Here is a 26,637-nt window from a genome sequence, read left to right as displayed (position 1 = left end):
CCCCTGAAAACCCAGGTGCTCGCTAGGGCTCTGATAACTACCCCGGGCCAGGGCGGGGGCAAGAAGGGGTTCCAGGAGTGCCTGCCCCTCAGACAGCAACACCCGCCAATCCCATATCTAGCTGGGCAGCAACTCCTGTCTGTGACCTGCTAAGTCCACAGCCAGTCCCTGAATGCCACAGGGAAGCATCAGCTGTAGACTGTTCCATGCCTTGGACAGAAGTCCCAGGGCAGCCCAGATGACCAAGTAAGAAATAATCAAAAAATACCCATAGCCTATGGCCTAGAAGTCACTACAGACACCATTACCTAGTTTTCCGATTCTCCCTGGAGGAAACATGGTTAACGGCAGATGGAGGGAGTGGGAGGGCAGTTTCAGGCCCCACCTGCCCCCCTGGACCTGAGCTGGGACATCCCGTCCTCCACTCCCCACTGTCTCCTCTTCCCAACATGGCTATCTTGGGTCCCTCCCACAGATGGGCTGACCTCTCTATCCCGCAGGTAACCAGAGCAAGTAGACAAAACCTGTTTCTAAACCCCAGGCCACTGACTGCGGCTTTCATACAGGGAGCTGTGGGGAAGAAGATGTGCAGGACCGCCATGTCTATCCGTACCAACTGCCCAGCGGCTGGGGTCTCTATCACCCACTCAGAGGCTGAATGCTAGCCTCTGTGTGCATACAGACGCGTCAGATATCTGCGAGGGCGATCAGTATCCCAGAGGCGTTACCCGTATGAGCTCTGGAGCCCGCCTGCCTGCTGGGAATCTGAGCTCATGCACATTCTGTGTGACTCAGGGCACCTTCCTTAACCTCTCTGTGCCTTGCTTGCCTCACCCATAAAAGAACGATAATAAAAGTACCCACCTCCCAGGGTTTTTGTGAGGATGAAATGAGATAACATCTGGCACAATACTTGGCATACAAGAAAAGCTCCATCTTCCCCCAGCACAATGTTAATAGGGTTGCCTCTGGGATTTTTTGTGTGCTTTTCTTTTTTCTTCTTCATTAACTGAATATTCCACATGAATGTACATGCTTTACTGTCAGCAAAGGATAAAGTTTTTGTTTTTGTTTTTTTGAGATAGGGTAGGAAGAACAACTCAGTATTCTAAGTCACACTTTCCTCCAAACACGCAGAACTGAAGCAGCCCTCTCACTGCCGGTCTGTTATGGGAGATCCCCTTTGGATCAGGGAACCCCTACTGGCCAGAGCGGCCCCAGACTCTTCTGCTCCCTGACCTGTGCTGTGCCTGTTCTCTGCCCTGCCCATCCAGTAGGACTCAAGCCTGACCTCATCCAAGAAGCCCTCCCTGTGGGCCCACAATGCAACCTTCCTCCTTGGGAACATCACCTTTCCTTTCACCCTCCCCATCCGGAGCTTGCCCACCCCAGAGCCAGCCTGCCTCGTGCCAATCTGACAGTCCCAGTGGTGAGAAGCCTGCCAACCCCCCAGACGGACGACCTTGAGGGCTGGGCCACCTGCTTGCTCTACAATTTCAAAGCACTCGCCAGACCTCTCTTCTTGGTTCCTCACTCCAACCCCACGAGTGGGCGAGGGGTTCAGGGACGGGAAGTAATGAGCCAGTCCTGCAGCTGGATGAAAGCCAGTCTGACCAGCTCCATTCCAGGGCTCATTCCCAATACAGAGCTGCTTCCCACGGGAGGTACAGGCAGGCCCTCAGCCAACAGACCCCAGGGCCAGCTGAGCGGCCTGGCTCCACGGGGCAGAACTGCACTGGCCCCTGCGGCACCTCCCCCTGCCCTTCGCCTCCCACTGCTCACACCTCTCCTCCTTCCTCTCCGCTGGCTGGGCTTTGGTCCTCAGCAGCCCCACTGCAGCAGTCAGCCCTTCTGAGGGTGCCCAGAGCTAAGGACGCCAGTGACCCCACGGGGGGTTTTGAGCTCTGTACAAGATGCCTCTGGTTTTTCTGTTTTATGTCGAATTACCTACAACACCCCAGGCAACGGTACATTTGAGCCCTGGGTACTTAGAAGAATTTAGCAGGACAGTTTAAAATGTCCAGACTTGGACGTGTCAGATTTCATAAACCAAAGAACTTCAGAACACATATGCAGACCTCCACACTGGGACACCGGAAAGGTCTCTCAACTGTTCAGACCAGATTCTGTAAAGAGAAAAGAACAGATCTCCCAAGCCCCTCCCAAGATAAAAGAACTCCAAGATTGCCTAAGGGATATCAATCATAGCGTGTGTACACTCGTCTATATTATAACAATGTGTTCTAACAAAGGTTTGACAGTCGCTGATAATCAAGCTTATAATCCAAGGTTTTTTTTTTAAAGAGCATTAGCATAACAACCAAACACATGTCTATTAGAATTTAAAAATCTATAAAAAGTATATGTAGGGGCTTCCCTGGTGGCGCAGTGGTTGAGAGTCCGCCTGCTGATGCAGGGGATGCGGGTTCGTGCCCCGGTCCGGGAAGATCCCACGTGCTGCAGAGCAGCTAGGCCCGTGAGCCACGGCCACTGAGCCTGCGCGTCCGGAGCCTGTGCTCCGCAACGGGAGAGGCCACAACAGTGAGAGGCCCGCGTACCGTTTAAAAAAAAAAAAAAAAAAAAAAAGTATATGTAGGACAATCAGGGAGACTGAAATGCACTGCCTCTTAGATAATGTTCCTGTATCAGCAGTGAATTCTTGGGTGTGATAATGGTGGTGAGTTATGTAGGGGCATGTTCTGGTTCACAGGTGATGCACGCTTCAGTGTTGAGGGGGGAAGTATTCCAATATCCACCACTTTTTCCAAATGAATCAGGAAAAATATTTTGTGAATTAAATATGGAGTGACAATGAAAAGAAAACAAATATGCCAGGCTGTTACTCAGTGGTGAAACTAGGTGAAGACCACACAAATGTTTACTGTACTAACCTTTCAACTTTTTTGTACACCTGAACATTTACAAAACAGAATATCAGAAAAAAAAATAGTCCCATTTGAAATTTGTTTAAAACAGAAAAGCTTGAAGAAAAATAAAATGGCTCATAATCCCACTGCCTAAATAATTTTTCTGAATGATTGCTATTTAGCTGCTGATTTAAAAATAGGTGAGTAATGCTGTATGTGGGCATATATAATGCTGTAATTCTACCCAAGGGGGAAAATACTCTAAAAGGATTTTTTGTCTCTTAATAAACTAATACTTTAGGCAAATAAAGAATAATAAAGGAGAAAGTCTACTGTACCATTTCTTAACAGTAGAAGGAACTTTTTTTTTTTTTTAAGTATGTGATTCCCAAAACGAGGGCCTGTCCAAAGATAGGGAGACATGGGGACGAAGTCTGAGAAATATTCTACCAAAATATTCTGAACCCCTTGCCTCTGGGTCAGCTGATGGTGGTAGAACTTTCAGGCAGGGCTCTCCCCCCATCTCCATTACCCACAGATAGTACAGCCCTCTGGGGTTCCCCAGAGGTCCTCGAAAGTCCTGTGATTGCCTACGCAGGTCCAGGAGTGTGGGACCGCCACCCCCAACCCCCAAAACACCCATGACCCCGCCAGCTTCAAAACAGCACCTTCTTCCCGGGACTCGCGTCTCCTCGAGGCACCAGAACGGCCCCTCCATCAGTTCTAAAAGACACACGGCTCACAGCCGGCCCCCACGCTTCGGCCAAGGTGGCCCTGCACTCCCCACATCCACTTGACCTCCCCAAAGGCCTGGGCTCGGTCTCCTGATCTCCCCCTGCCCCACCACACTTCCACGCCGGGGAGTGACCTGTTGTCAGAGACGGGGAAGAAAAGGCAAAGCAAACTCTGCTGAATTGCTCGTTAAGATCCTGAAACCTGTCCAGAGAGGGGAGGCTGGCGACAAAGTGAGGGAGACGGAGGTGCAGGCGCATCTGAGGAGGGCTGTCCCGGCAGGGGGAGAAAGAGGACCGGAGGGGAGCGAGAGGAGAGGCAGAGGCACCCAGGAGCGGGGGCTAGGAGACCTGCGCAGAGCCCACCACCGGCCTGCTTACTAAAGCCAGGAAAGGGCCGCTCTTCCTGCCAACAGAGTTACCTTTTAATCCAACCCCCGGATGACACCATCTGGCACCAGCAAAGGAGCAGCTTCTGAGGGCACACGAGTCATGAGACTGGCCCCGGTCTGTCCCTTCAGGCTGGGACTTGCCCTGTGATCCCCAGGAAGCGCAGGCCCCTGCCCCACCGAGGCCTGGCTCCTGACAGGCCAGTGCACGCCTAGGAGGGCGAGGCAGCAGCTGAGGACGTGGAGAAAGCTGCCATGCCGGGCAGAATCACCAAACGCAAAGACCTGAGAAGGGAAGTCACTGGCCCCAAGTCACCGGGCAGGCTGGCATCATGCCAGGAATAGGCAGCAACCCTAGGATCTTCCTTCTACCCAGATGTGGCAAAGAGATTTGTAGCTCAGGAACAGCTCAACTGGCTGTGGCAGGCTGCCTGGAATTCTGGGCGAGAGGAATTCTGTGGCCCTGGGCAAGCACAGCATGCCAGGCAGATGAGCGAGGCAAGTGAGCGCCGGCCTGCTCCACGCCGCGCACTCTGACGACGCGTGGGCCAGACGGCAGTTACGTGCCCACCTCCAGGGCTGATGTCCGAGGCCCCTGCAGTCACCCAGGATACAGAAGCAACATTCTCTGAGACGCAGTGGGCTTGTCCCCGCCTCCACGCCAGGGGCTGTCTCGGCGCCTGCCTCTGCGAACATCCAAATCCCACCCGCACCTCCAGCCCCAGTTCAAAACCGCAGCTCCCGGGGGTGTGACGGAAGAAGATGTGGGGCGCTGGGCACCAGCCAAGTCTCAAGGCCGGCCGGGCCGGGTGGCACATAGCGCGTCTCCTCCAGCTCCGGCAGCACCTGACAGGTAGCCCTGCAGGCCCTCCCAGCCTCGGGCGCACCACCTCCTAAGGCAGCCGTCCCATCGCGGACCGGCTCTCCGTGCGCAGTGCTCTTCCTTGTGGGCAACTGAAATCTGCCACCAGGAACTGTCAGCCAAAACACCACACAAATCTAGCGGCCCCAAAGGCTGCTCCCATTTCCCACCGCAGCTCAGTGGGTGTGCCCTCTGGATCCCAATCACCAGAAGTGAAATCCTGACTCATCAGCTGGGACTCTGGGCAAGTAGCTTGCCCTCTCTGGGCCTCAGTCCCCTCATCTGTAAAATGGGGAAAATAAAAACCCCTCACCTTCGGGTTGCTGGGATGACCCATGAGACACCCATGTAAGCTCCCTGGCACACACTGTAAGCGGCCAATAAACATCAGCAATCCCTACCATCTACCACACTGCTGTAGCAGGCCTGTTTCCACAAGCTCTGTCCTGGCCCAGGCTCCGTCCCTCTCCTGACACTCAGCCCACTTTCTCAAGACCAGACTTGCGCTTGGCAAGTGTCCAGTTCTACAGCCTCCCTTAGGGGTAGCTGTCTCAGGGGACACATTTCAAACCCTAGCCCCTCCCCCAAAACCTCTGCCCAGAGCTCAGGCAGGCCATCCTAGCAGCCCAGTGGAGCCAGCACACAAGAAATGCAGCAGGAAACAGACCATGACAGGGAGGATTCTTCTCACCCCTCCTAGTCTTGGCCCAAGTCTCTAGCCTCACCACCACAGACCCCCAAAAGTATCCCCACCAGATCACCAAAGTTGCCTTAAAAACACACAGACACCTGAGCAAACAGATATAATCTTGTCAATTCCATGCTCTACAACCTTCCATAGCTCCCTTCGGCCTATTAGGATCAAGTCAAAAAGCCTCACCCCAGCATTGAAAAGAAGGAAATCAGGTACTCAGCGCTTGTTGAGTACCCGATTCTGTGCCAAGGTCTCAGCTACATACTTTATATGTATTACACCTCTTAAAAACTCCCTCCTCTAAGGCTGGTCGTATTACTGCATCTCACAGGGGAGGAAGGCGAGGTTCCAAAACATTAAGCCTCGCCTAGGCCACGTGGCTCAGAAGCATCAAAAGCAGACCTGGAGGCCAGGTCCATGGCCCAGCTCCTGCTTCATTCTCCTGCTCTTCTGCTCCAGTCCCTCCCTGACCACACCATCATCCAGCCACCACAGGGCCCACAGTCACCCAGCACGCTCGCCTCCTGCCTCGCTGCTCTTCCTCAGGCTTCTCTCCCCCTGCCTGGAACTTACCTACCCATCACCTGACGACTTCTACTCAACCCACAAAGCCCTCAAGTTTCCTCCTCCGTGAGACCAACCCTCAGCCCAGCTCCCCCTTCCATGAGACAAAACCAATCCCTTCCTTGGACGTGCTTCCCAGGCACTTTGTCTCTACCCACATTAGAGCATGACTTACCAGTCCCCAAGCCAGCAGCGCTGCTGTCTGCTCGCTAACGTACATCACTCATCTTGATACCACCACAGCTCAGTGTGTTTGCTTGAATACGTGAACGAATGATGTCCCTTCTAGACTTACAGACCAGGAAACAGAGGACAGTCAGAGCCCTGACCTTTGCAGGGACAACTGGTAAACAGCCCACCTAGAGTAGCCTCCTGGAGGTTACACCTGGCAAAGAGCTCATCCTCGGGTGGGTACACCCGAGCAAGTTCATCGGGACTACCAACTCCACCATTAGGAAGTAGCGCATCCAAACGGTGAAGTTGTGGCAAAAGGCAGCATCGGTGACTTCTGGGAGCCACAGTGCTGAGGAGGGACATCTGGGCCTTCTCCACGCCCCCACACTGGCAGGGAGCCCCACACAGGGCTCACTCCTACACACAGGAAGCAGCAATCCGGGGGCAGAAGCAGCGCCTCTTGCTGACCTGGACAGAAAGACGCCTGGGCCTGGAGGGGGCCTCGGCCAACAGCACCCCGCTCCAACAGTTTATCAGCCCTGGGTCGCCGTGGGGAAGAGAAGGAAAGATGAGCTCTCCGTCCTGACCCACTTTTCCCAGAGCTCCCTTCCCAGACCCAGCCCGGCCCTGCGAGTTCCTTCTCACCTTGTGACGTCAGCGAGAGAAACACTCACATACGTAGTCATAGACAGAAGACTTTCAGCTCATCAAAACCACTGAGTCGGGACTTCCCTGGTGGCGCAGTGGTTAAGGATCCGCCTGCCGATGCAGAGGACACGGGTTCAATCCCTGGTCCGGGAAGATCCCACACGCCGCGGAGCAACTAAGCCCATGTGCCACAACTACTGAGGCTGCGCTCTACAGCCCGCGAGCCACAACTGCTGAAGCCCACGTGCTGCAACTACTGAAGCCTGCGTGCCTAGAAGCCCGTGCTCCGCAACGGGGGAAGCCACCGCAATGGGGGGCCCGCACACCACAATGAAGAGTAGCCCCCGCTCACCACAACTAGAGAAAGCCCAGGCGCAGCAACGAAGACCCAACACCGCCAAAAAATAAATTAAAAAAAAAACAACCACTGAGACTCCCACTTCACAGACAAGGAAAACGGCACCTAGAGGTAGGTCCCTACACAGCTCTCTCCCCACTCTGCTGCCCCCCTGACCCGCAAGTACATCACAGCTCTCCCTCAAGTGAGGCAGAACAGACAAGCTCCTCTGCTTCCCTTCCCCGGGCAGGCTCGGACCCTGAGGAAGCACCAGGCACCGAGCTGAAGGCTCTTCCGGCTGCTGCTGGTAAAACTGCGGAGAAGACCAGCCCACACCCAGGTTCTGTTTCAGGAGACCTAGGGAGGGGGTGGGGAGTCTTCACTTCTCAGAAGCTTCCCAGGGGATTCTGAAGACAAGGATCCAAAAACTACACCTGGAGAGACCTAGGAGTGACTCAGAATCAAAGCCATCTGCCTGCCCATTTGTAACACCAGCCTTAAAATCGTCCATACCCTTTGACCCAGTAGCCCCACTTCCAGGTATTTATCCCGAGGAGATGAAGAAGTACACAGATCCTCACAGCGACATGACTTATACTGAAAAGTGGGACATTTCTAAATCTCCAATCGAGGGGAACTGGTGACACACATCTTGATATGGCAATACTGTACACCCATCAAAAGTGATTCCTTTGTTCACTCTTTAAAAAAAAAGCTTTATGGTAGTAACCTCCCGTTAGTAAAAGCACCTGCAACTTATTCTTTTGATTGCCTGCATTTTTAAAATTCTCTACCATAAGCATGGCGAATTACATGTTAAAACCAAGCAATCATTTTGTTTTAATTACTGGCATCAGACCTAAAGCATGAAGCCCAGTTCAACTGGAGGAGGAAGGATTGCAGGTGGCATCTAGTTCAACCATGAACGTGACAAAAGGAACACCTTCCCTGCCACGCCCGAGGTTCTGCTTGAATACTTCCAGCCGTCAGGAGCTCATTTCCTGTCCTAAAGCAGTGGTTGCTGGCAATTAAAAAGTTGCTCCTTAGTCTGAGCACGACTCTACCTTCCTGAAGCTAAAATCCCCATCTCTCTTGCAGCACAAGACATCAAAAGTTCAATAAATACACACAACAGAGCTATTTTTCTAATCAACTGACTTAAAGGGTGACTACCCGTATCTTCCCACTACAGCCAAGATGTCAATGTGGGTTTTGGCAAGCACTGCTGACGCGTATTCCCAATGCCATGTTTAAACAGAGTGCTGGTCACCCCCCGACAATCACCTAGATGAGTATTACAAACATCCCTACTGAGTCAGCTGTTCCACGCACTACAGCGGGCCCTCCCCCGCTGGTGACTGCGACAGCCCCGCGATGGCATGGGCAACTCTTCACCAAGAGCATTTTTGGCAGGTGAGCAATCTACCTGAGGTTGTTAGCTCAGCCAAGACACACAGACGCCACACCACCAGAAGCCGGCCATCGGGAGCAGGCAAAAGCCCCTTCCCTCGAGGACAGCAGCCCACAGAAAAGTGATGCTTCTTTCCTCCCTCTCTTACTTATTTCCTTTTATTCCCATTTCCCTTCCAATTCTACTCCCCCAGGCACTTAGGCGACCATTGTTTTGTCTATCTTTTCTTGTGTGTTCTTGAAAAATGGGCACTGTTTTGTATTGTTAATTTACATAATAGCGCCGCAGTATCCATCTCACTCTACTTCTTACTTTTTCAAGGAGCACCATGCTTTAAGCTCCAACCCATTGCCATGTGTGTGTCTCATCAGTCACTTGGAACCACTGCACTGTCAGCTCTCCCAGGGATGGATGCCACCCACGGAGCACTGCAGTGAACCTTCACCTCCCTCCGGGAACTTGTGAGGGAGCCTGGGGCATTCACACTCAGGAGAGGGGCTGCAGGGTCAGGGCTTGGCGGCTGCCCTGCCAGAGGCTCCAGGACGGCTGCACCAGCAGGGGTGAGTTCCCACATCCCCACACCCCGCTGTCCACGGACATCATCTAGCTTTCTAGTTTCTGCCAGCCTAGGAGGTGGGAAAGGAGAGGGTTCACTGTGGATTCTTACCAAACCTGCCAGAACCATGCCTCCTAGGAGAGCAGCGAGAAAGGCATTTGCCACGGTAAGCGTCAGTAGCGCTGATGGAAACAATTGCTCATTAATAAAAATCTCCACTGGGAAACCTCACTCCCTGGAGCTGTCACAGACTGCTAGAGCACAAACACCACGCACCACCTTGCAAAATGCCCTGGATCCCGCCTGCTGTGGTCAGTGGAGGAGCCTCCCAAGGAAGCCGACTGCTCAGGAATGGGCAGCGATGGGCTCTCAGCCGACTTCACTTCTTTATGTGCAATCACACAGTGCCACCACCAAGGACTATTATGCACAGCTCATACCACATGTGACACCCCATGTGATCTGACAGCACCTGAAGCAGTCTTTACCTGTTCAATGCGTCCCAGCAAGGTCAAATTGCTCTAAAGATTGCTAAACGCTGATTCCAATCTCTGTGCTAACTTCATCACGGATCAGGAGCCAAGAGTCTGCAGACCAGCACTGGTTTGTAGACCACACCGAGTGTGGGACAGAGCGGGGAACAAACCAACCAACCTGCCCTGGAAGGCACAGCGTAAGGTGGCGCTTCATTGTAATAACAATACAAATATCAGCCGACGCTCCCACAGTGCTCACTGGGTGCCAGGGACTGCTCTCAGCACTGCAAAACTAGCAACTCCTTTAACCCTTACAAGACAAGGTCTTACTACTATTCTCATTTCACAGATGAGGAAACCAAGGCACAGAGACGGAGAGTGACTTGCCCACGGTCACAGTAAGTAGCAGATCCAAGATTTGAACCCAGTTCTTGACTCGGACACAGGCTCTTAACCACTCGACTAAGCAGATTCCTGAGTGACCTGACCCCTCCCCACCTGCTCCCTCACTGTAAGGTGGAGTAAGGACCCCCAAAGGGTTGCTGAGGTCAAATGAGGAAATACAAAAATAACAGACCAGGTATCCTGTGCGATAAAAACACCTACCATCTGCGCAGTGCACAGCGATCTACGTGCATGGGACCATCCACCTACTTTCACACCAGCTCGGAAGGCAGTGGCGTCACAGGTCCCATCAGAGAGCGAAGGATAAGGCTTGGTGACGCTATGTGAGGTGGCCACGGGGACACAGCTAGAGGGCAATGGTCACTTATTTCTCCTCAGCCACCTCACTCCTCAACCGCTCCCTTCTCCTCCCCAAAGAGAAGGCCAGCAGATGGGAACGGGTTTCAAGTTCCCTGGAGGACTCAGGGACTCTGATTTCTAAACACCCCAGCTGTAATTCTCAGACTTGAAACTTAGGAGAAAAAAGAAGGCCTTTCAATCCATCTAAGGGCTCACAGAAAGCCAACGAGGCACCTCTAGGGATTCCAAGAAGGCTAGTCGGTCTACACCCCCTTACCCCACCCTCCTCTGGCCACAGTGCCCTCTCCCACATTCTACCGACCACCCTCCAGCCCATGCCAACCCCGCCTATTCCTCTAGGCAGGCTCGGGCTCAAGCAACCTCACAGAGAACCGATGCAGGGAGAATGACTGGACGCAACAGCCAGGCTTGCCCCGTGCCTACTCAGGGCCTGCTGAGTACACGCCCTAAACAGAAGCCCCAAATTCCTGTGAAGACCCACTATTCACAGAATGGATTTTCTCCCAAGCCTCCTGCCCCTGCTCTGCACGCTGTCTCATCAGGCCGGCCTTCCTCCTTGTCCCTGTCCAGCGCCCACCCTCACCCAGCTCACAGCGCACTGATCTTTAGGCGGCCCCCTCTGTGCTCCATGACCTGTTCTGCTGGACACCTGCTCCCTCGGGCTTGGGCTTTCCAATGAGACAATAAACTCCTGGTGGGCAGGAGCCATCTTCTTTGTCACTGTTTTGAGAATCTTACAGGTTTCTGCAAATACACTTGTCGTCTGCTATAAACCACAAAATGGAAGGTGAGGAGAAGCAGGTCAATAAGCTAAGCTGATGACTTTCCAGCATTTCTAAAAGCTCCGGAATAGGGAGCACAACCAGAAACGAAAACCTCTGAGGAAGAATAGGATATACCTTCCATCGAAAAGAGCAAATCCAAGTCGGGGCGTCCAGCACGGGACTGTGGCGTCGCTCGTGAGCGAGGCTAATGTCTTTCTCACCTCTGCGTGCTCAGCACTCAGCAGCGCCTGGTCGGAGCCCTGACCAGTTCACACTGGATGGATGATGGATGGGCAGACGGACAGGCAGTTGGACAGATAAAACTTGGACCCGACTCAGCCCGGTCTCCACCCTAAAGGCTGAGTGATCTCATGCAAGAAGACAGTGACCACCTCTGCTGAATTTTCACATGGGAAGTCCTAATGTTGGATTGGCCAAAAAGCTCATTCGGGTTTTTCCCTAACATCTTACGGAGGAGACGGTCGTATATAATAAACTCTCACACACGGGCCCGAAATTCTAAGCTGCTTCAGGTTCAGCTATATTTTTTCCAGGAGAAGGACCCAGAGCCAGCACATTTTCGGTTTGTTATTCTCTTGCTTTTTCCTGGATCCAGTTCCCACCGAGGCTGGCCATGGGGGTGGCCGGCTCAGTGTCCACAGGGCCTTTACCCTCTTATCTTTATTAAAGGTTTTTTCCTCTGGGGCAAGAGGCTCAGTGGCGTCATTTTGCTTTTTGAACTCTGTCCCGTGACTAAGCAGTAAGAAACCACACAGTCAGCCCTAGAAGTTTTTGCTGTGTCATAAAAAGAATGAGACAAGGAGGTACCTCCTGCCAACATCACACCCATTCTCTGACTCAGCACTAAATTTAGATGTCACGTCCTATGTTTGCATTCAGAGAGTACCCCCTGTGTGACAGGTGCTCAGAACATGTCTGCTCAATGAATGAACCCTGTCACAAAGAAGAGGAGGGGTGTCCAAGGCTCAGGACACAGAAATATCACTGGGGACCTTCACAGGATGGCCCAGGATACAGAACAAATGCAGATTCTATAAAGAAACTGACCAAGACTCCAAAGCCTGCCCAGCCTCTCAGCAGCTGGAGGCCCTGAGCAAGGGGACAAACCTCTCTTGGCCTAGTCTGCCCATTTGTGGAACATAAATAACAACTGCATGGTCTGATAAAAGATGTTTTCTCAATGGTCAGGAAGGAGAGCTGCAGCACAACTCCATGAACTGCGACGCCCTGTTACATGCTGGAAAGGCTGGTGCCTGCAAAGCCAGGCCTGGATCAGAAAAAACCAGTCAAGGCTCCTGAGACTCCCCGCCCAGCCTGTGGCTGGTCGAGATGCCTTGGAAGGAGCCCCGGCCTGGGAAGAGACCTGGATCCTGCGTCCAGCTGCACCGAGGCATGCTATGAGAGCCCGGTGGAGTCCCTTTGTGTCTTTGGACTCTGCTATTTCTCATTTATAAAATCAGCAGTCTGGGCAAAGTGGTCTCTCAGATCCCTTCCAGCCGCGATACTCGACAATCTTAAGCTGCTTAAGAAACATAAACAGGAAACGAAAATTCTGGCCAGATGAGAAGAAAGTGAGGTTACCTTGAGCAAGACGAATGGAGGTTATCCTGAGTATTGAAAAGGTCATTATACTTCTCTAAAGTATGACTTCTTACATCAGAATATAAAGATAATTAAGTTTCTTCCCATGTGTTTGTTATCCCATCACTCACTATTGGCTGGACAGATTTTTCACCACATTTGGACAGCAGATTTGCAGTGGTCAAAATGATATACAAGAATATTCGTTTGGGAGTCCCAGGCCATCTTAAGGAGTCTGACGGTTACCATCCAGACAAGTAACCTGAAGCTGACTCAGAGAGAGGCCTGAGAGCCACCTGGGAGAGACAGGCCATACCTAGAAAAACACTGTGGGTAGAAAAAACACACCCTGGCTTGAGACGGCCACCAAGGCTGCAGCTCAGAGTCACAAGCGATCATCTCTGCTGGCTTCCCACACAGGCAGCTCCACAAATCCCACCTGCAGGCTGCATATCAGAAGGGGCTTATTTATGCAACAACAACTAACAATTCTCTTACGGAATGTAGGGGTAGGGCCAGTCAGTGATAGTATTAAAAAAAAAAAAAAAAAATAGAAGAAGTTTTCAGAAAAGGTAACCACTTCCCACCTGACCCCATCTGATGGGATTTCACTCTGCTCCTTCCCAATCGCTTGTCTTGCGTAGCAGAGAGCGGTTTTTTTTTATTAGCTGCACTGTGGTCACTTGTCATTTTTGACAGCATGGTTCATCCTGAAAGGAAACCTACAAAGGTAAACAGAGGAAGCAGACAAAGACAAGAGTATCTGGTGGAAGCACAGCTGCCACTGGCAGCAGCCTCTGGGTCCAGCTGTGACTCACCAACCCAGCTCAGCTCAGGCAAAGGAAGGTGAGGCTTTGGGTAGCTCTTCACCTCCCTCTTCATGGAGAGCATCTTAAAACAAAAGCATCCAAGCACACTGGTTTTCAAACCCTGTTCCACAGAACTCTGGAGAATCCGAGGGAACTGTGCGGAGGCACCTCAAGGAGTCCATGGGGAAAAGGGCAAGCTCCAGGCCTCCATACCTGTTCACCACAGCACCTGTCTATCTTATATATCTGGCTTTCATGTAAGAGTCCAGTTAATGAAAAGCATCCTACAGCTTAAAAAAAAAAAAAAAAAAGGCAAAAATTAAAAAATTTAACTCATAAAGAACAGTTACATTTCACATGTTACTTCATTTAATTGTTCCCAACAGCCCTGTGAGAAAACTGAGGCTAAAGGGGTTTACGATCAGACTCCACAACCCATTCTCTAACGTAACCATCCCATGCTCACCCACCATCTATGTGGGCTCTCGGGGAAGGGACGTCACCACCTACAACAGTCCACTCCATAGCTGGATGGCACAGACCATTAAAACAAGTTCTACCTTAAACAAAAGGCCCAGGGAAGGGGGGGCTGCTGGGGATTCTAAAAGAGACTCAGAAAGGAGCATCAACTAAAGGCAACGTGTGGACCTTATGAAAATCCTGATTTGAACAAACCATCTATAAAGAGGCAGTTCTGCAACAAGGAAAACTGAGTATCAACTGGATATGAGATGACATTAAGAAATTATTAATATTGTTGGTTGTTGGGATAGGAAGGGTGGGAGGGAGAGGCAAGAGGCAGGGGATATGGGGATATATGTATAGCTGATTCACTTTGTTATACAGCAGAAACTAACACAACATTGTAAAGCAATTATATTCCAATAAAGATGTTAAAAAAAAAAGATTGTTGGGTGTAAAACTGGTCTTCTGGTTATATTTTTTTTCTAAAGGCCTTATCTCTTAGAGATACCTCCTCAAGTATTTATGGAGGAAGTGATAGGCTGTCTGGGATTTGTTTCAAAATATTACAGAAAATGGGACTTTCCTGGTGGTGCAGTGGTTAAGAATCTGCCTGCTAATGCAGGGGACATGGGTTCGAGCTGTGGTCCAGGAAAATCCCACATGCCACAGAGCAACTAAGCCCGTGCGCCACAACTACTGAGCCTGCGCTCTACAGCCCGCGAGCCACAACTCCTGAGCCTGCGTGTCACAACTGCTGAAGCCTGTGTGCCTAGAGCCCGTGCTCCGCAACAAGAGAAGCCACGGCAATGAGAAGCCCGTGCACCGCAATGAAGACTAGGTCCCGCTTGCCACGACTAGAGAAAGCTCGTGCAGCAACGAAGACCCAACACAGCCAAAAATAAACAAATAACTAAAAAAAAAAAATTACAGAAAACAGAAGTTATTAGGAGAGCTGGGTATTCATTATATTATCCTCTCCATCTCTGCATATGTTTAAATTTTTTATAATATATAGTATAAAATTAAGGCAGGGAGGAAGGAAGAAAGGTTCTTCCTTATCTTTTTTTAAATATATATATTTATTTATTTATTATTTATTTTTGGCTGCGTAGGGTCTTTGTTGCTGCGCGCGGCTTTCTCTAGTTGCAGCGAGCGGAGGCTACTCTCGTGGTGCGTGGGCTTCTCACTGCGGTGGCCTCTCCTGTTGCGGAGCACGGGCTCTAGGCGCGCGGGCTTCGGTAGTTGTGGCTCGCGGGCTCTAGAGCGCAGGCTCGGTAGTGGTGGTGCATGGGCTTAGCTGCTCCGCGGCAGGTGGGAATTTCCCAGACTAGGGCTCGAACCCGTGTCCCCTGCAGTGGCAGGCGGATTCTTAACCACTGCGCCACCAGGGAAGGCCTCTTCCTTATCTTGAGCTCAATTCTACCTCCCAGTATCTTCTACCAGTCGTCTCTCTGGGGTCAGAAAGAATCAGGTCTCATCACCTGCCCACGTCCATCAGAAAACAAGCATCCAAGCCCCTCTAAAGTCTCCTTTCCTTTAAAATAACTCTTCCCAAGGTCCTTTTGGAGCGGAACTCCTCGTAGCTCATGGCAGTGCCCTCCTTAATGGCAGGCTCCAGGACCCGAAAACTGTGAAAGTGTGTTCTGAGCAGCCTCAGGAATGTGGGCTTCCTGGTCCATGCCCACTCTCGACTCCCCCTTGAGCATCTCTCTGTACCCTGTGACACCTCCTGATTCCAAGGGCAAGGAGATTGGCTCTCTACTCAAGGGCAGGCTACCCCCAAGAGCAGAAGCAGCAGCAACAGCTTGCCCTCGCCTCACATAAATCACCTCGATCCTCACCAAAGCCCTAGGAGGAGAATATTAGCCCTTTTATAGATAACGAAAAAGAAAACCCAGAGAGGTTAAGTGCCTTGTTACAGTCACATAGACTAAGATTAAAGAGCCAAGATTTAAACTTGTGGGGGTCCCCAAGTCTGGGTTCATGACACTCAGCTCTCTGTGTCCTTACTCCTGGACTCCAAACACACCAATGATGCTCAGGCCACCCAGGTCATTCATCTGTATCACCTATCTTCCCAGAAATAACTTATCACTCTCCAGGCCATCTTCTAGCTCTCCAGCCCAACAACTCCCCAGGGCTCAGAAAAGGTCTGCCCAAGAGCTAACCTGTCCTGGACACGCAGTCACCAAACCCCTGAACAGGTCTCTATACATCCTTCCAAGGTGCCCCTGGAAACCCCAACTATGGACCAAAGCCCAGCTCTAGAGAAGACCACAAGAGGTTTAACCATCTCAAAGAATAACCATCACGAACAAGACTTCATTCTTGTTAAGCCACACTGGGGAAACTGAGGCCCAGAGAGGTCAAACATCTTGTGCAAGATCACACACCGAAAAAATCTACTGGTCCCAGAATCCACTACACATCTGAATTGTCAACATATCCAAAAAAATCTACTAGCCCCAGAATCACATATGCCCATTTCAGCTGGTATCAGAATTCAAAAGAATGGGAACGTTTAACGTTTTGGTTCCTTGAATGAAAGAGCTGGGGGAAAATTCGAAAAAGGATGGTATACATTGATGTTCCAGTTCCCTGCACTAATGCTGAAGTTTTCCAAGAGTGCACCTCTCAGAACACTAATGTTGCAAGATGCTCAGTGAAAAAGGGTTTTGTGGTCAAATCAGTTTGGGAAACGCTGCATAGTGAACCCCTCCAGTAAAGTCCCAAAGCACACTGGCTTACTGGTGCTTGAGAGGCTCCCAGTAAAGGAGCCTGTGTGACCTGCTCAAACCAACACTGCTCAAATGTACTTGACCAGAGAACCTTTTTACAAATAACACCATTGACATCCCACCAAACTACTGTTTAGAAGATATTTCCTTGGGAAATGCTGATCTAGGTTTTGCTAAAGAAAATCTTGATAGCCAGTTAACCCTGGATTCAAGTCTATGTAACCAAACCAACCCTGAATGGGGTAAGGAGCAAGTGTCTACAAAGCGGAAATAACTAACATACTTGGAGGCCTTTGGGGATGGAGATACTAGTACTACTGCAAACATGAAGAAAATGTGTGAACACCCCCTGGCTGCCAGATATGAATGCTGCTGGGATTCTATGGTCAACAACTTCTGCCCTCAAAAGAGTCACAGATGACTACTGAAACTAAAATCTTTATTTCTGGTCCAAAGGAATTGTGCTAAGGCTTTCCAAAATGAGTCTGGGGGAAAAATATACAACTTTTAGAAGAAAACAATAAAATGTTGAACTAGGACTCCAGCCAGGCCACTCACCCCTGAGTCAAGGTGCTGTGGACAGTAGGGATTTCCTTAATTAAAACTCAAAGCAAACAGTATGGAAATTCCTCAAAAAATAAACACAGAATTACCACATGATCCATAATTCTACTCCTGGATATATAATCAAAAGAACTGAAAGTAGGGCCTCAAAGAGATATTTCTGCACCAATGTTCATAGCAGTTTTATTCACAATAGCCAGGAGATGAAAGGAACCCAAAAGTATACCGGTGGATGAGTGGATAAACAAAATGTGGTACATACATACACTGGAATATTATTCAGCCTTAAAAAGGAAAGAAATCCTGTCACATGCCGCAACACGGATAAACCTTGAGGACATTACCCTAAGTGAAATAAGTCAGTCACAAGAAGACAACTACTCTGTGATTGCACTTATACGGGACATCTAAAGTAAACAAATTCATAGAAACAGAAAGGAGAATGGTGGTTCCCAGAGGTGGGGGAGGGAGGAATGAGGAGTTATTGTTTAATGGAGACAGAGTTTTGGTTTTGCAAGATGAAAAAGCTCTGGAGACCTCTTACACAACAATGTGAATATACTTAGCACTACTAAACTGTACAGTTAAAATGGTTAAGATGGTGAATTTTATATTTTGTGTTCTTTACTACAATTAAAAATTTTTAAATAAAGGAAGGAAATTTTGACACATGTTATATAACATGGATGAACCATAAAGACATTATGCCGAGTGAAGACAAGCCAGTCACAAAATAACAAATACTATATGACTCCATTTTTATATGCGATACCTAGAGCAGTCAAATTCACAGAGACAGAAAGTAGAATGGTGGTTGCTAGGGGCTAGGGGGAGGGGAGAATGGAGAGTTATTGTTTAATTGGTAGAGTTTCAGGTTTGAAAGATGAAAAAGTTCTAGAGGGACTTCCCTGGTGGTCCAGTGGTTAAGAATCCGCCTGCCAGTGCAGGGGACACGGGTTCGATCCCTGGTCCGGGAAGATCCCACATGCCACAGAACAGCTAAGCCCATGTGCGCCACAACTACCGAGCCTGAGCTCTAGAGCCTGCGAGCCACAACTACTGAAGCCCATGCGCTCTGGGCTCTGTGCTCCCCAACAGTAGAGGCCACCGCAATGAGAAGCCCGCGCACTGCAACGAAGAGCAGCCCCTGCTCACCGCAACTAGAGAAAGCCCAAGGGCAGCAACGAAGACCCAGCGTAGCCAAAAAAAAAAGAAAAAGTTCTAGAGATGGATAGTAGGGACGGTTGCACAACAATGTGAATGTACTTAATACCACTGAACTGTCCACTTAAAAATAAATACAACAGTAATTTTATGTTATGCATATTTTACCACAACTAAAAAAATAGAAAAATATGGTTCAAATGGTAAATGTTATGCTATGTATATTTTACCACGGTATTAAAAAAACCAGCATCAAGGTCAACAGTCACCTCACAATTACCCACCAAGGGTTTAGAACTGGACGGCCAACATGGAACACTCCAAACATCTGTTTAATTTAAAATATTTCTGTAGCACTTTCGTGGAACTCTGTCTCAAAAAGATCAACAGACACACAATTCAGAGATATGCAATCTGCCCCAGGGAAAAGGTGAAAAAAAATGCAATATCTCCCCAACTCAATCCCATTTAAAATTCTTCTCTGCTGAACATGTTCGGCATCCCTACTGCACAGACTGATAGGGAGTTCAGTCCTCTTGCTTTATGCCCACTATTTCCGTGGCTCACATCTTCCCAAGGTTACAGGAAATTAATAAAGAACCCCCTTGAAATGGCCTGCAGAATGTACAGGTGGTTGGAATGAGGTGGAACAAAAAATTAAGACAACTCCTACGTTGCTCTCTTTTTCAGGAAATAGAAAGCCAGAGTACGAAAATCACTTAACACTAACACTAAATCAAAAATTAGTAATCATGACTTCCCTGGTGGCGCAGTGGTTAAGAATCCGCCTACCAATGCAGGGGACACGGGTTCGAGCCCTGCTCTGGGAAGATCCCACATGCCGCAGAGCAACTAAACCCGTGTGCCACAACTACTGAGCCTGCACTCTAGAGCCCACGAGCCACAACTACTGAGCCCGTGCGCCTAGAGCCCATGCTCCGCAACAAGAGAAGCCACCGCAATGAGAAGCCCGTGCACCGCAACAAAGAGTAGCCCCCGCTCGCCGCAACTAGAGAAAGCCCACACGTAGCAACGAAGACCCAATGCAGCCCAAAATAAATTAGTTAATTCTTTTTAAAAAATAGTAATCATGGTAGAGACCTGGAAGAAACGTCTTAGAAATCTACTCCAACCCCATCACCAAGCTTCCTTGGACCTAAGGCCACCCTGCAAGTACTGAGAACCCTACAGGACTGAGGAAGTCCTCAGTCAACACTGAACTTCTTCCAGCTTTACTTCTTCCAGCCTTCTACGTGGAAAAAAACAAGCCCCAGGTAGTTAAGAGGCTCATCCAAGGTCAAGATGTTGTACAGTTAGGAGCAGATCCCCATCCAAAACTCTTTCGAGGACACCAAGCTGACTTTCAAATTCTAAGTGCAAAAAGCGAAGGGCTCTCCAATCCTACACAGGCAGTGTGGTCGCTCCGCATGGCTCCTGGCAGCCAGTCCCACAATGCTGGTACCTGAGGGGTGACCATGGAGACTTCAGACACCAATGTCACACCACCTGCTTCCATCACAGACATGCTGTGGGTGGGGACATCCGTGAGTGCCGCTGGAACTCACCCTAGCCTTCCTGCACTCCCACAGCCTTCTGTCACTGTGAAGTCACCACTTAAGAATCTGCACTTATTTCTGAAGAGAATCTGGACTTATGCAGGGACACATCACTCATTCGCCACACAGCTGACTACTCATCCATCCAACAGAAATTTACTGAACGCCCATGTTGGGGCAGGCTCTATTCTAGGCATCGGGAATACAACAGCGAATTTGGCTCATGGAGACTACATTCTACTCTTGATGACCCACAGCCACAGTAAAAGCAACCCTGACATCTGTTCAGCACAGTTTACCAGGAGCTCTCCCGTAACCCTCAGATCAGGAGGATCCCAGGCTTCTGGTCCTAAGGCTGGCTCCAGGCTGCATTACCCACCACACTAATAAATGCTCCTTTTCTCCCACCATGCATTGTCAAATAGCACAGTGAAGTAGTTACTGTTTTCATTATTTTGTAGAGAGGGAGATAAGTTCAGAAAGGTTAAATGCCTTGCTCAAGGTCTAAAACCTAGTGAAATCTGACAACCTCCAACCACCCCCCTCCAGCAATGACCTCATCTGCTAATTGCATCATCACACAAAGATGAGACCACATCCTGGACATTCACCTGCTGCTTTACCTGCATGACATCCTTTCTGCTCTTCTTTTTTTGGAGAACTGCTTCTCCCCATTCTAAAGAACCACATGGTACTGGTACGAGCTGCCAATCACCCGACCCTATTGGTTGGGTCCACTGCTGGGCCAGTCTTAGTCCTTTAGCCCCAGCCACGGTGACTGGGTCTCACACAGACATGTGACCCTAGTCAGGCCAATCAGAATCCTCCCGTGAGATTCTTCTGCCTGGTTTACTGGATACGGCTCCCTTTATTCTCTGGTCAGGGGCTGTGGAGATGAAGCCAAGAGGGGCCTGAGGTCATGTTCCAGGCCCACGGGAAAAGCCCGCGGCATTCAGGATCAATCATCCCAAGGCCAGTTACTCCAATTCATCCCAAGGTTTTGGAATATTATACAATAAATTTCTCTTTTCTGACTAATACAGTTTGAGCTAAGTATCTGTCACCTGCAATACGGGTGCCTGAACAAATACACAGAGGGATAAACAAAATCTGCCTTTCTCTCAGAAACCTCTTTTCAACCATCACTTTCAAGTTCCTCCACTACTTACTTCTCAACACAATTAACAGAACCAAAAGAAAAACCACAATGGCTGGAGCTTTTACTTATGACCATCAAGGACAGAGTGGATGAAGAAAAGGTGGCTGGTACCTGAAGAGAGTGGGGAGAGAACAAAAGGCCCAGGTAACCTCTAATGAATAATAGATAATCCACACCTGACAATCAGCAGCCAACTGCACTCATCCCACTGGAAACGCCTGGGGTTATTCTTTTTTAAAAATTCCTCCAGCTTTAACTTCTGACAAGTTCAGCCCCAGGTGGTGTATAAACCCCTTGCTCCGCCTAGCCATCATGGTCCTTCAGATTACCTCTGCATCTCCACCCACCCAGAGCCAATGCCCTGCTCACTCAGGCTGGTCTAATTTCTGCAACCTGAAAACACACTGCTCCTCTCATAGCTAGGAGTTTGTTCTTGCGTCTCCCACCCAGAACATCCTCCTTTTCCTCTGCACACGCAGAGTACCCCTTCAACACCCAGCTCAAGCCCCAGTCCCTCCTCGAAGCCTTCCTTGGCTTCTCCAGCAAACACTACTGTCTCCATCCTCTTAACTGTAGCGAAGCCAAGTCAGCCAGCTCTCCAGGAAACTAAAGAGGAGGCACGGAGGGGACGAGGAGGAGAAATTCAGCTCTGAGCACACAGTAGAGAGTGCCACCAGCAGTCACCATGTTCTGCCACTTCTGCTCCACGAGAGAGGCCTGTTGTGAAAAGTTTGGGGAGCCCTCCACACTTAGATGGTAATTAGAGCCACTAGGGGTGGATGAGAGTATTTGCGGAAAGCATGTAGTAGAGCTTCAAAAGGAGGAAAAAAGCCTGTTTGTATTTGTATCACTCAATTGATCTGTCTCATAATGTCACTCTCCTGAGTGTCCCATTCCCCCAACTAGGCAGCAAGCTGCAGGCTGGAATTACATCCTATGCACCCCGGCCCCACGTGCACCAAGAACAGGACCAGGCACCTCAGTCCTCCCCAATCTCATTTTGCCTCCCAGTGGCTGAGACAGGCCATGCAGCACCCCCAGCCCCATCTCACAGATGAGGACGCTGAGGCTCAGCGCCAGGAAGGGGCCCCTCACTCCAGGGGCAGGCGGTTGAGGAGCTGCAAGTGAGAAAACCCAGATGTCAGCAACTGAATCAAAGAGAAAAAACAAAGGACCTCGTGGGTTCCGAGTGAACAAACAAGATCCTGGTACTACCATGGAAGAAACTCGAGAGACCTGAGCCAGTCAGAGGAGAACAGTTCTCTCCTCTCTCTACCACCAGTGGGGACAAAGCGGCTCACTCCTTCCCTACAGATGCATGTATTGGGACAAGGAAAGGCTACAAAATTCCAGAGTTCCCCAATGCAGGACACGGCCTAAAACTGTAATGGGAGGGCCAAACCAGGTAAGAGGAAAAACCACCCCCAACATGGAATCAGGAGCACTGCAATTCACCTGACTCCAGGCTCCTTTCTGCCCTGCAGCTCCTGGCCTGTCCTCAGACCTCACAGATGGCGGGAATGGAACCCAGCGTCACGCAGAAAAGGCACGAGGTGCCACAGAACTAAGTGAGATATTCAAGTATGCAATAAGATAGAAAGGCTCAATAGCAATGTACTATCAATTCTGGTAGAGAAGTCCCCCTGCCCCCAGAATAAAACAACTGTGTCTTCTTACTCACCTTCACACCCCAGGCCTGAGCACGGTGAGTTGTAAACGTCCGGGGCTCTAACTGAGCCTGAGCAGAACAGATGAGCTTGGTTTGCTTACTGCCCCGTACCACCTAGGCCAGTTTCCTCCCCATTCCAGGCCCCATGTGGGGAGCGGCCAGACATCATCTGCGTGCAGCACCAACTCCCACAGCACACAAGTGCCAGCCATGGACGGGCATTCTAGACCAGGGGCCCACACGGGATGTGGGATCCATCAAAGAAGCCCCTAACTGGGTGATGGCAGCACCTCCGATGTAGAAACAGTGACAAAGGGGCCTCCCCTTGAGACTACGGATCCTTAGGAAGCCAACCGGTTCCTCTCTGGGGCTCCCACAAGATGCTTGCACTAAGTCTGACTTACAGGCAGAGGTGTGCACCTGTGTGCGGAGTGGAACCTGCTGGGAGAGCAAAGACCAGGACACAGGGCTGAGTTTCCCTGACTTCGGCTCCTCGGGGATGAAACGGGTGCTTCCATTCCTTCAACCTGAGCAGTCCTTTTAGTCACTGAGCTTTGTGCCATAAAAGGGGCTCCCTGGCTAACAGAAAAAAAGCTGGCAACCACTGCACAGTAATTCATCCTTTAAAAGATCCCAACGCTCTGTGGTTCCCTTGCACACCGTGTCACCCCCTCATCCCCAGAAGCTGTACATGGCATCTTGCCAGACCAAATGCTATCCTACTTTTTTCCTAAAGTATTAACTAAAATGAACTTAACTTCCCTTGGAAACCTACACAGCTCTGCATTGTGGTAAAACTAGGGTTTGAAATCCTGCCCTTGAGGATAAAATCCAAACCCTATTTCATCTTTTCCTTAGATGTCAGGACCAGCTTCCAGAACTTCAGCTCTGTGAGGCCCCACCTTCTCTACCAAGCATGGAAAAGGGAGGGACCTAATTAATGGCAATTCATCTATCTATTCCAGAGATTAAAGCTAGCGCTGATTCAAACACATCCCATTGAAGACTTAAGTTTGCACTCAACTTCTGCGCTTCCTTGATCAACCTCCTCCTTCAAGCACAGAGAGCTAGGTAGACAAAAAGGCAACTAAGAAGAAAAAAAAGTTACCCCGAAGAGATTTCCCTCTGACCTTATCCTCAAGGCCACATCTGACAGCTCTTAGCATCATCCCAGGAGAGGACTGGGCTGCCCAGCAACTCAGACACGATCATAACTGGGGGACAGCGTAGGTCTGAGGAACAGAAATGCTGAAGAGTCAGAAACCCAAAGTGGAGACAGAAGGCCCATCAATGAAATGATATGCTGTGTGGCCAGCAGCTTAGTCTCTCTGTATGCCAGTTGCCTTCACTACCAAAAAAAGGTGGCCAATATCCAATGGAGCTGTTACCAGGAAGAGCTTATAAAATCATCTCCTTAATAAGTGAGGCTTTTAACGGCCCAATAAACACGTTTCATCAGCCTGTAGCCTACAAGTTGTTAAAGGCAGTTCATCAGCCCTCTCTGTTCACTTTTAAAACACGGACAAGACATAGAAAAGCAGCACTTGTTGCTTCCTGGTTCCAAATGGGTTAAATAAAACAATGGGTCATAATTGAAAACTCCTGGTGCCCAATACTTTGAGCAATTTAACCACTCCAAGCTGGAGTTTTCTCTCTGGCAAAGTAGGAATAATAGCGCAGAGAGTGGTAAACGAACGTGATACAGCAGAGTGCCTGCCACGACAGTAGGTGCCCAATAAATGCTGGCTCTTCCTTCCTCAGTCCTATGCCTTCTTCTTCAGCTTCCTTGTCTAAAAGCCTGGCTTTCCACACTCCCCAACCAGGCCACACCAAGCCTACCACTTGCCACAAACTCCCAGCAGTACCTCCCCACACACACACACACACACACACGAATACTCACAAATCCATCACCAACACCCAAGGGAACCCGTCACCAGCCTTCCCTCCTCAGGCAGTTCGGCACCCTTAGGGAGGGAACTGAGCCCCAGCAGCTACTACCAGGATTTTCCCATGGTGCAATGCAACTTCCCCAACTTTTCCCGGCCCACAGTTTCCAAAGAAACCTAGCAGGCATTGTGCATAATCAACCACAAGCCTGGGCGAACAAACAGACTGAGCTTTGGGCAGAGGGAGCTGAGAAAATCAAAAAGTGAAAAGGCACCAGTGGTCCTGAAACGGGGTGCCAGGGACCAAAATTCAGAAGTACCGGCCCTGAGCCCAGGTTCTGTTCTTCTATACCTTATCACTGATTGAAGGCTAGCAGAGGCTCTCAAAGGACTGGTGGATGGTTAAGAGTCTTAGAAAAGGGACTGACGAACATCCCTCCGAGATCGCCCCGCGGCTAGACCTGGCGGTCTCGGGAGGGCCCCGCTGCCGCGGTACCTGGAGGATCAAGGCCTGCAGTGCGGGGCATTGTTCACAGCAAGGGTGGGATTGGGGGAGGAGGTGTGAAGTGGGGGTCCGCGCATCGGGCCCTCCCCAGGCAGGCTGAAGGAAGGAAGGTTCTCCTCGCGGCAGGCGCCAGGTAGATGAATGGCCCTCGCGACTTCCCCCTCGGAGAACCGGAGAGAGAAGTCGTGGAAGGCGGATCCGAGAGGCCGGGTGGGGGTCTCACACTCACCGGCGCCCTCGGCGGGCTGCGGCGGCCCGACGACGCCGTTCAGGTAGAGAATGGGCAGCAGGTGAGGCTGCGTCTTCTCCAGCGCCGCCCGCAGGTCCTGGAAGTGGTCCCGCTCCTTGGCCAGGAGCAGCTTGAGCAGCAGCTCCGCCTTAGCGCCTCCCGCCTCCTCGTCCAGCTGCCGCCGCTCGCCGGGGCTCAGCGCTCCTGCGGCCTCGAGCAGCCCGAGCACCGCCTCCACCTCTGTCATGGCCTGGGCCAGGCTCTGCTGACACTGGGCGAGCAGCTCCCGGCGCTGGGGCTCCATGGTGGCGGCCGCCCCGCCCCGCCGGACGGCTACCGGACTCCCGGAGGCCGGCGGGCGCGCAGGCGGGCGGGCAGGCAGGCGGGTGGCGACGGGCCCCGGGCGCCTCGGGGCGGAGAGCGGTGGCGGCAGCCCTAGAGCGCCGGGGGCCGCGAGGCCGCGGGGGCCATGGGCCGGGGCCTGGGCGGGCTGGGGGCCCGGGCGGCGAGCGGCGCTCAGCAGCGGCCGCCTCCCGGGCTCAGTAGCGCAGCCATGTTGGCTGCGGCGGCGGCGGGACTGGAAGAAGAGGAGGAGGAGGAGACGGAGGAGGAGAAGGAGGAGGCGGAGGTGGGGACGGCGGCCGGGGCGCGCCCCGAGGCCCGGCTCCAGCCGGGCATGCTCCCCCTCCCCTCCCCCTCGGCGCGCGCCGCTCCCCCGCCCGCCCCGCGAGAAAACTCTCCCCGAAACGCCGGCGCCGCCCCCCGAACACGATTACAACTCGGAAAGGAAAGTGGCCCGCCCGTCTTCGCCAGGCCCCCCGACGGCTCGGGAGCCGCCTCGCCCCGGCTCGGCTCACTGGGGCCCCGCGGCCGCCGCCAGCTCCGCCTTGCCCGCGCCCCGGTGTCGCCGCCGCCGGTCTGTCCCTCCGCCCTCCTCTCTCTCCCCTCCCTTCCCCCCGGCCGGCCTTTCAAGCGCCCGGGCGGCCGGCCCCGAGGGGATGGGCGAAGGGGAGGGGTCCCCACCTCCCCGCCCCGGGCCCGCCTCGGAGG

General features: G+C 51.2%; 1 protein-coding gene across 1 annotated transcript in view; it reads right to left on the bottom strand.

The window, feature by feature from the left end:
- Positions 1-25,891, bottom strand: part of DLG5 (discs large MAGUK scaffold protein 5) — a 118,542-nt gene extending 92,651 nt beyond the window's left edge. The window contains exon 1 of the mRNA XM_065894206.1: positions 25,588-25,891. Within this exon, the coding sequence (XP_065750278.1) occupies positions 25,588-25,891 (304 nt within the window). The remainder of the gene's footprint in view (positions 1-25,587) is intronic.
- Between the last annotated feature and the right edge of the window lie 746 nt (positions 25,892-26,637).

Source organism: Phocoena phocoena, chromosome 16, assembly GCF_963924675.1.
Source record: "Phocoena phocoena chromosome 16, mPhoPho1.1, whole genome shotgun sequence".
Lineage (NCBI taxonomy): Eukaryota > Metazoa > Chordata > Mammalia > Artiodactyla > Phocoenidae > Phocoena > Phocoena phocoena.
The sequence above is the reverse complement of the archived record's forward strand: the minus strand, read 5'-3'. Positions and strand labels throughout refer to the sequence as shown.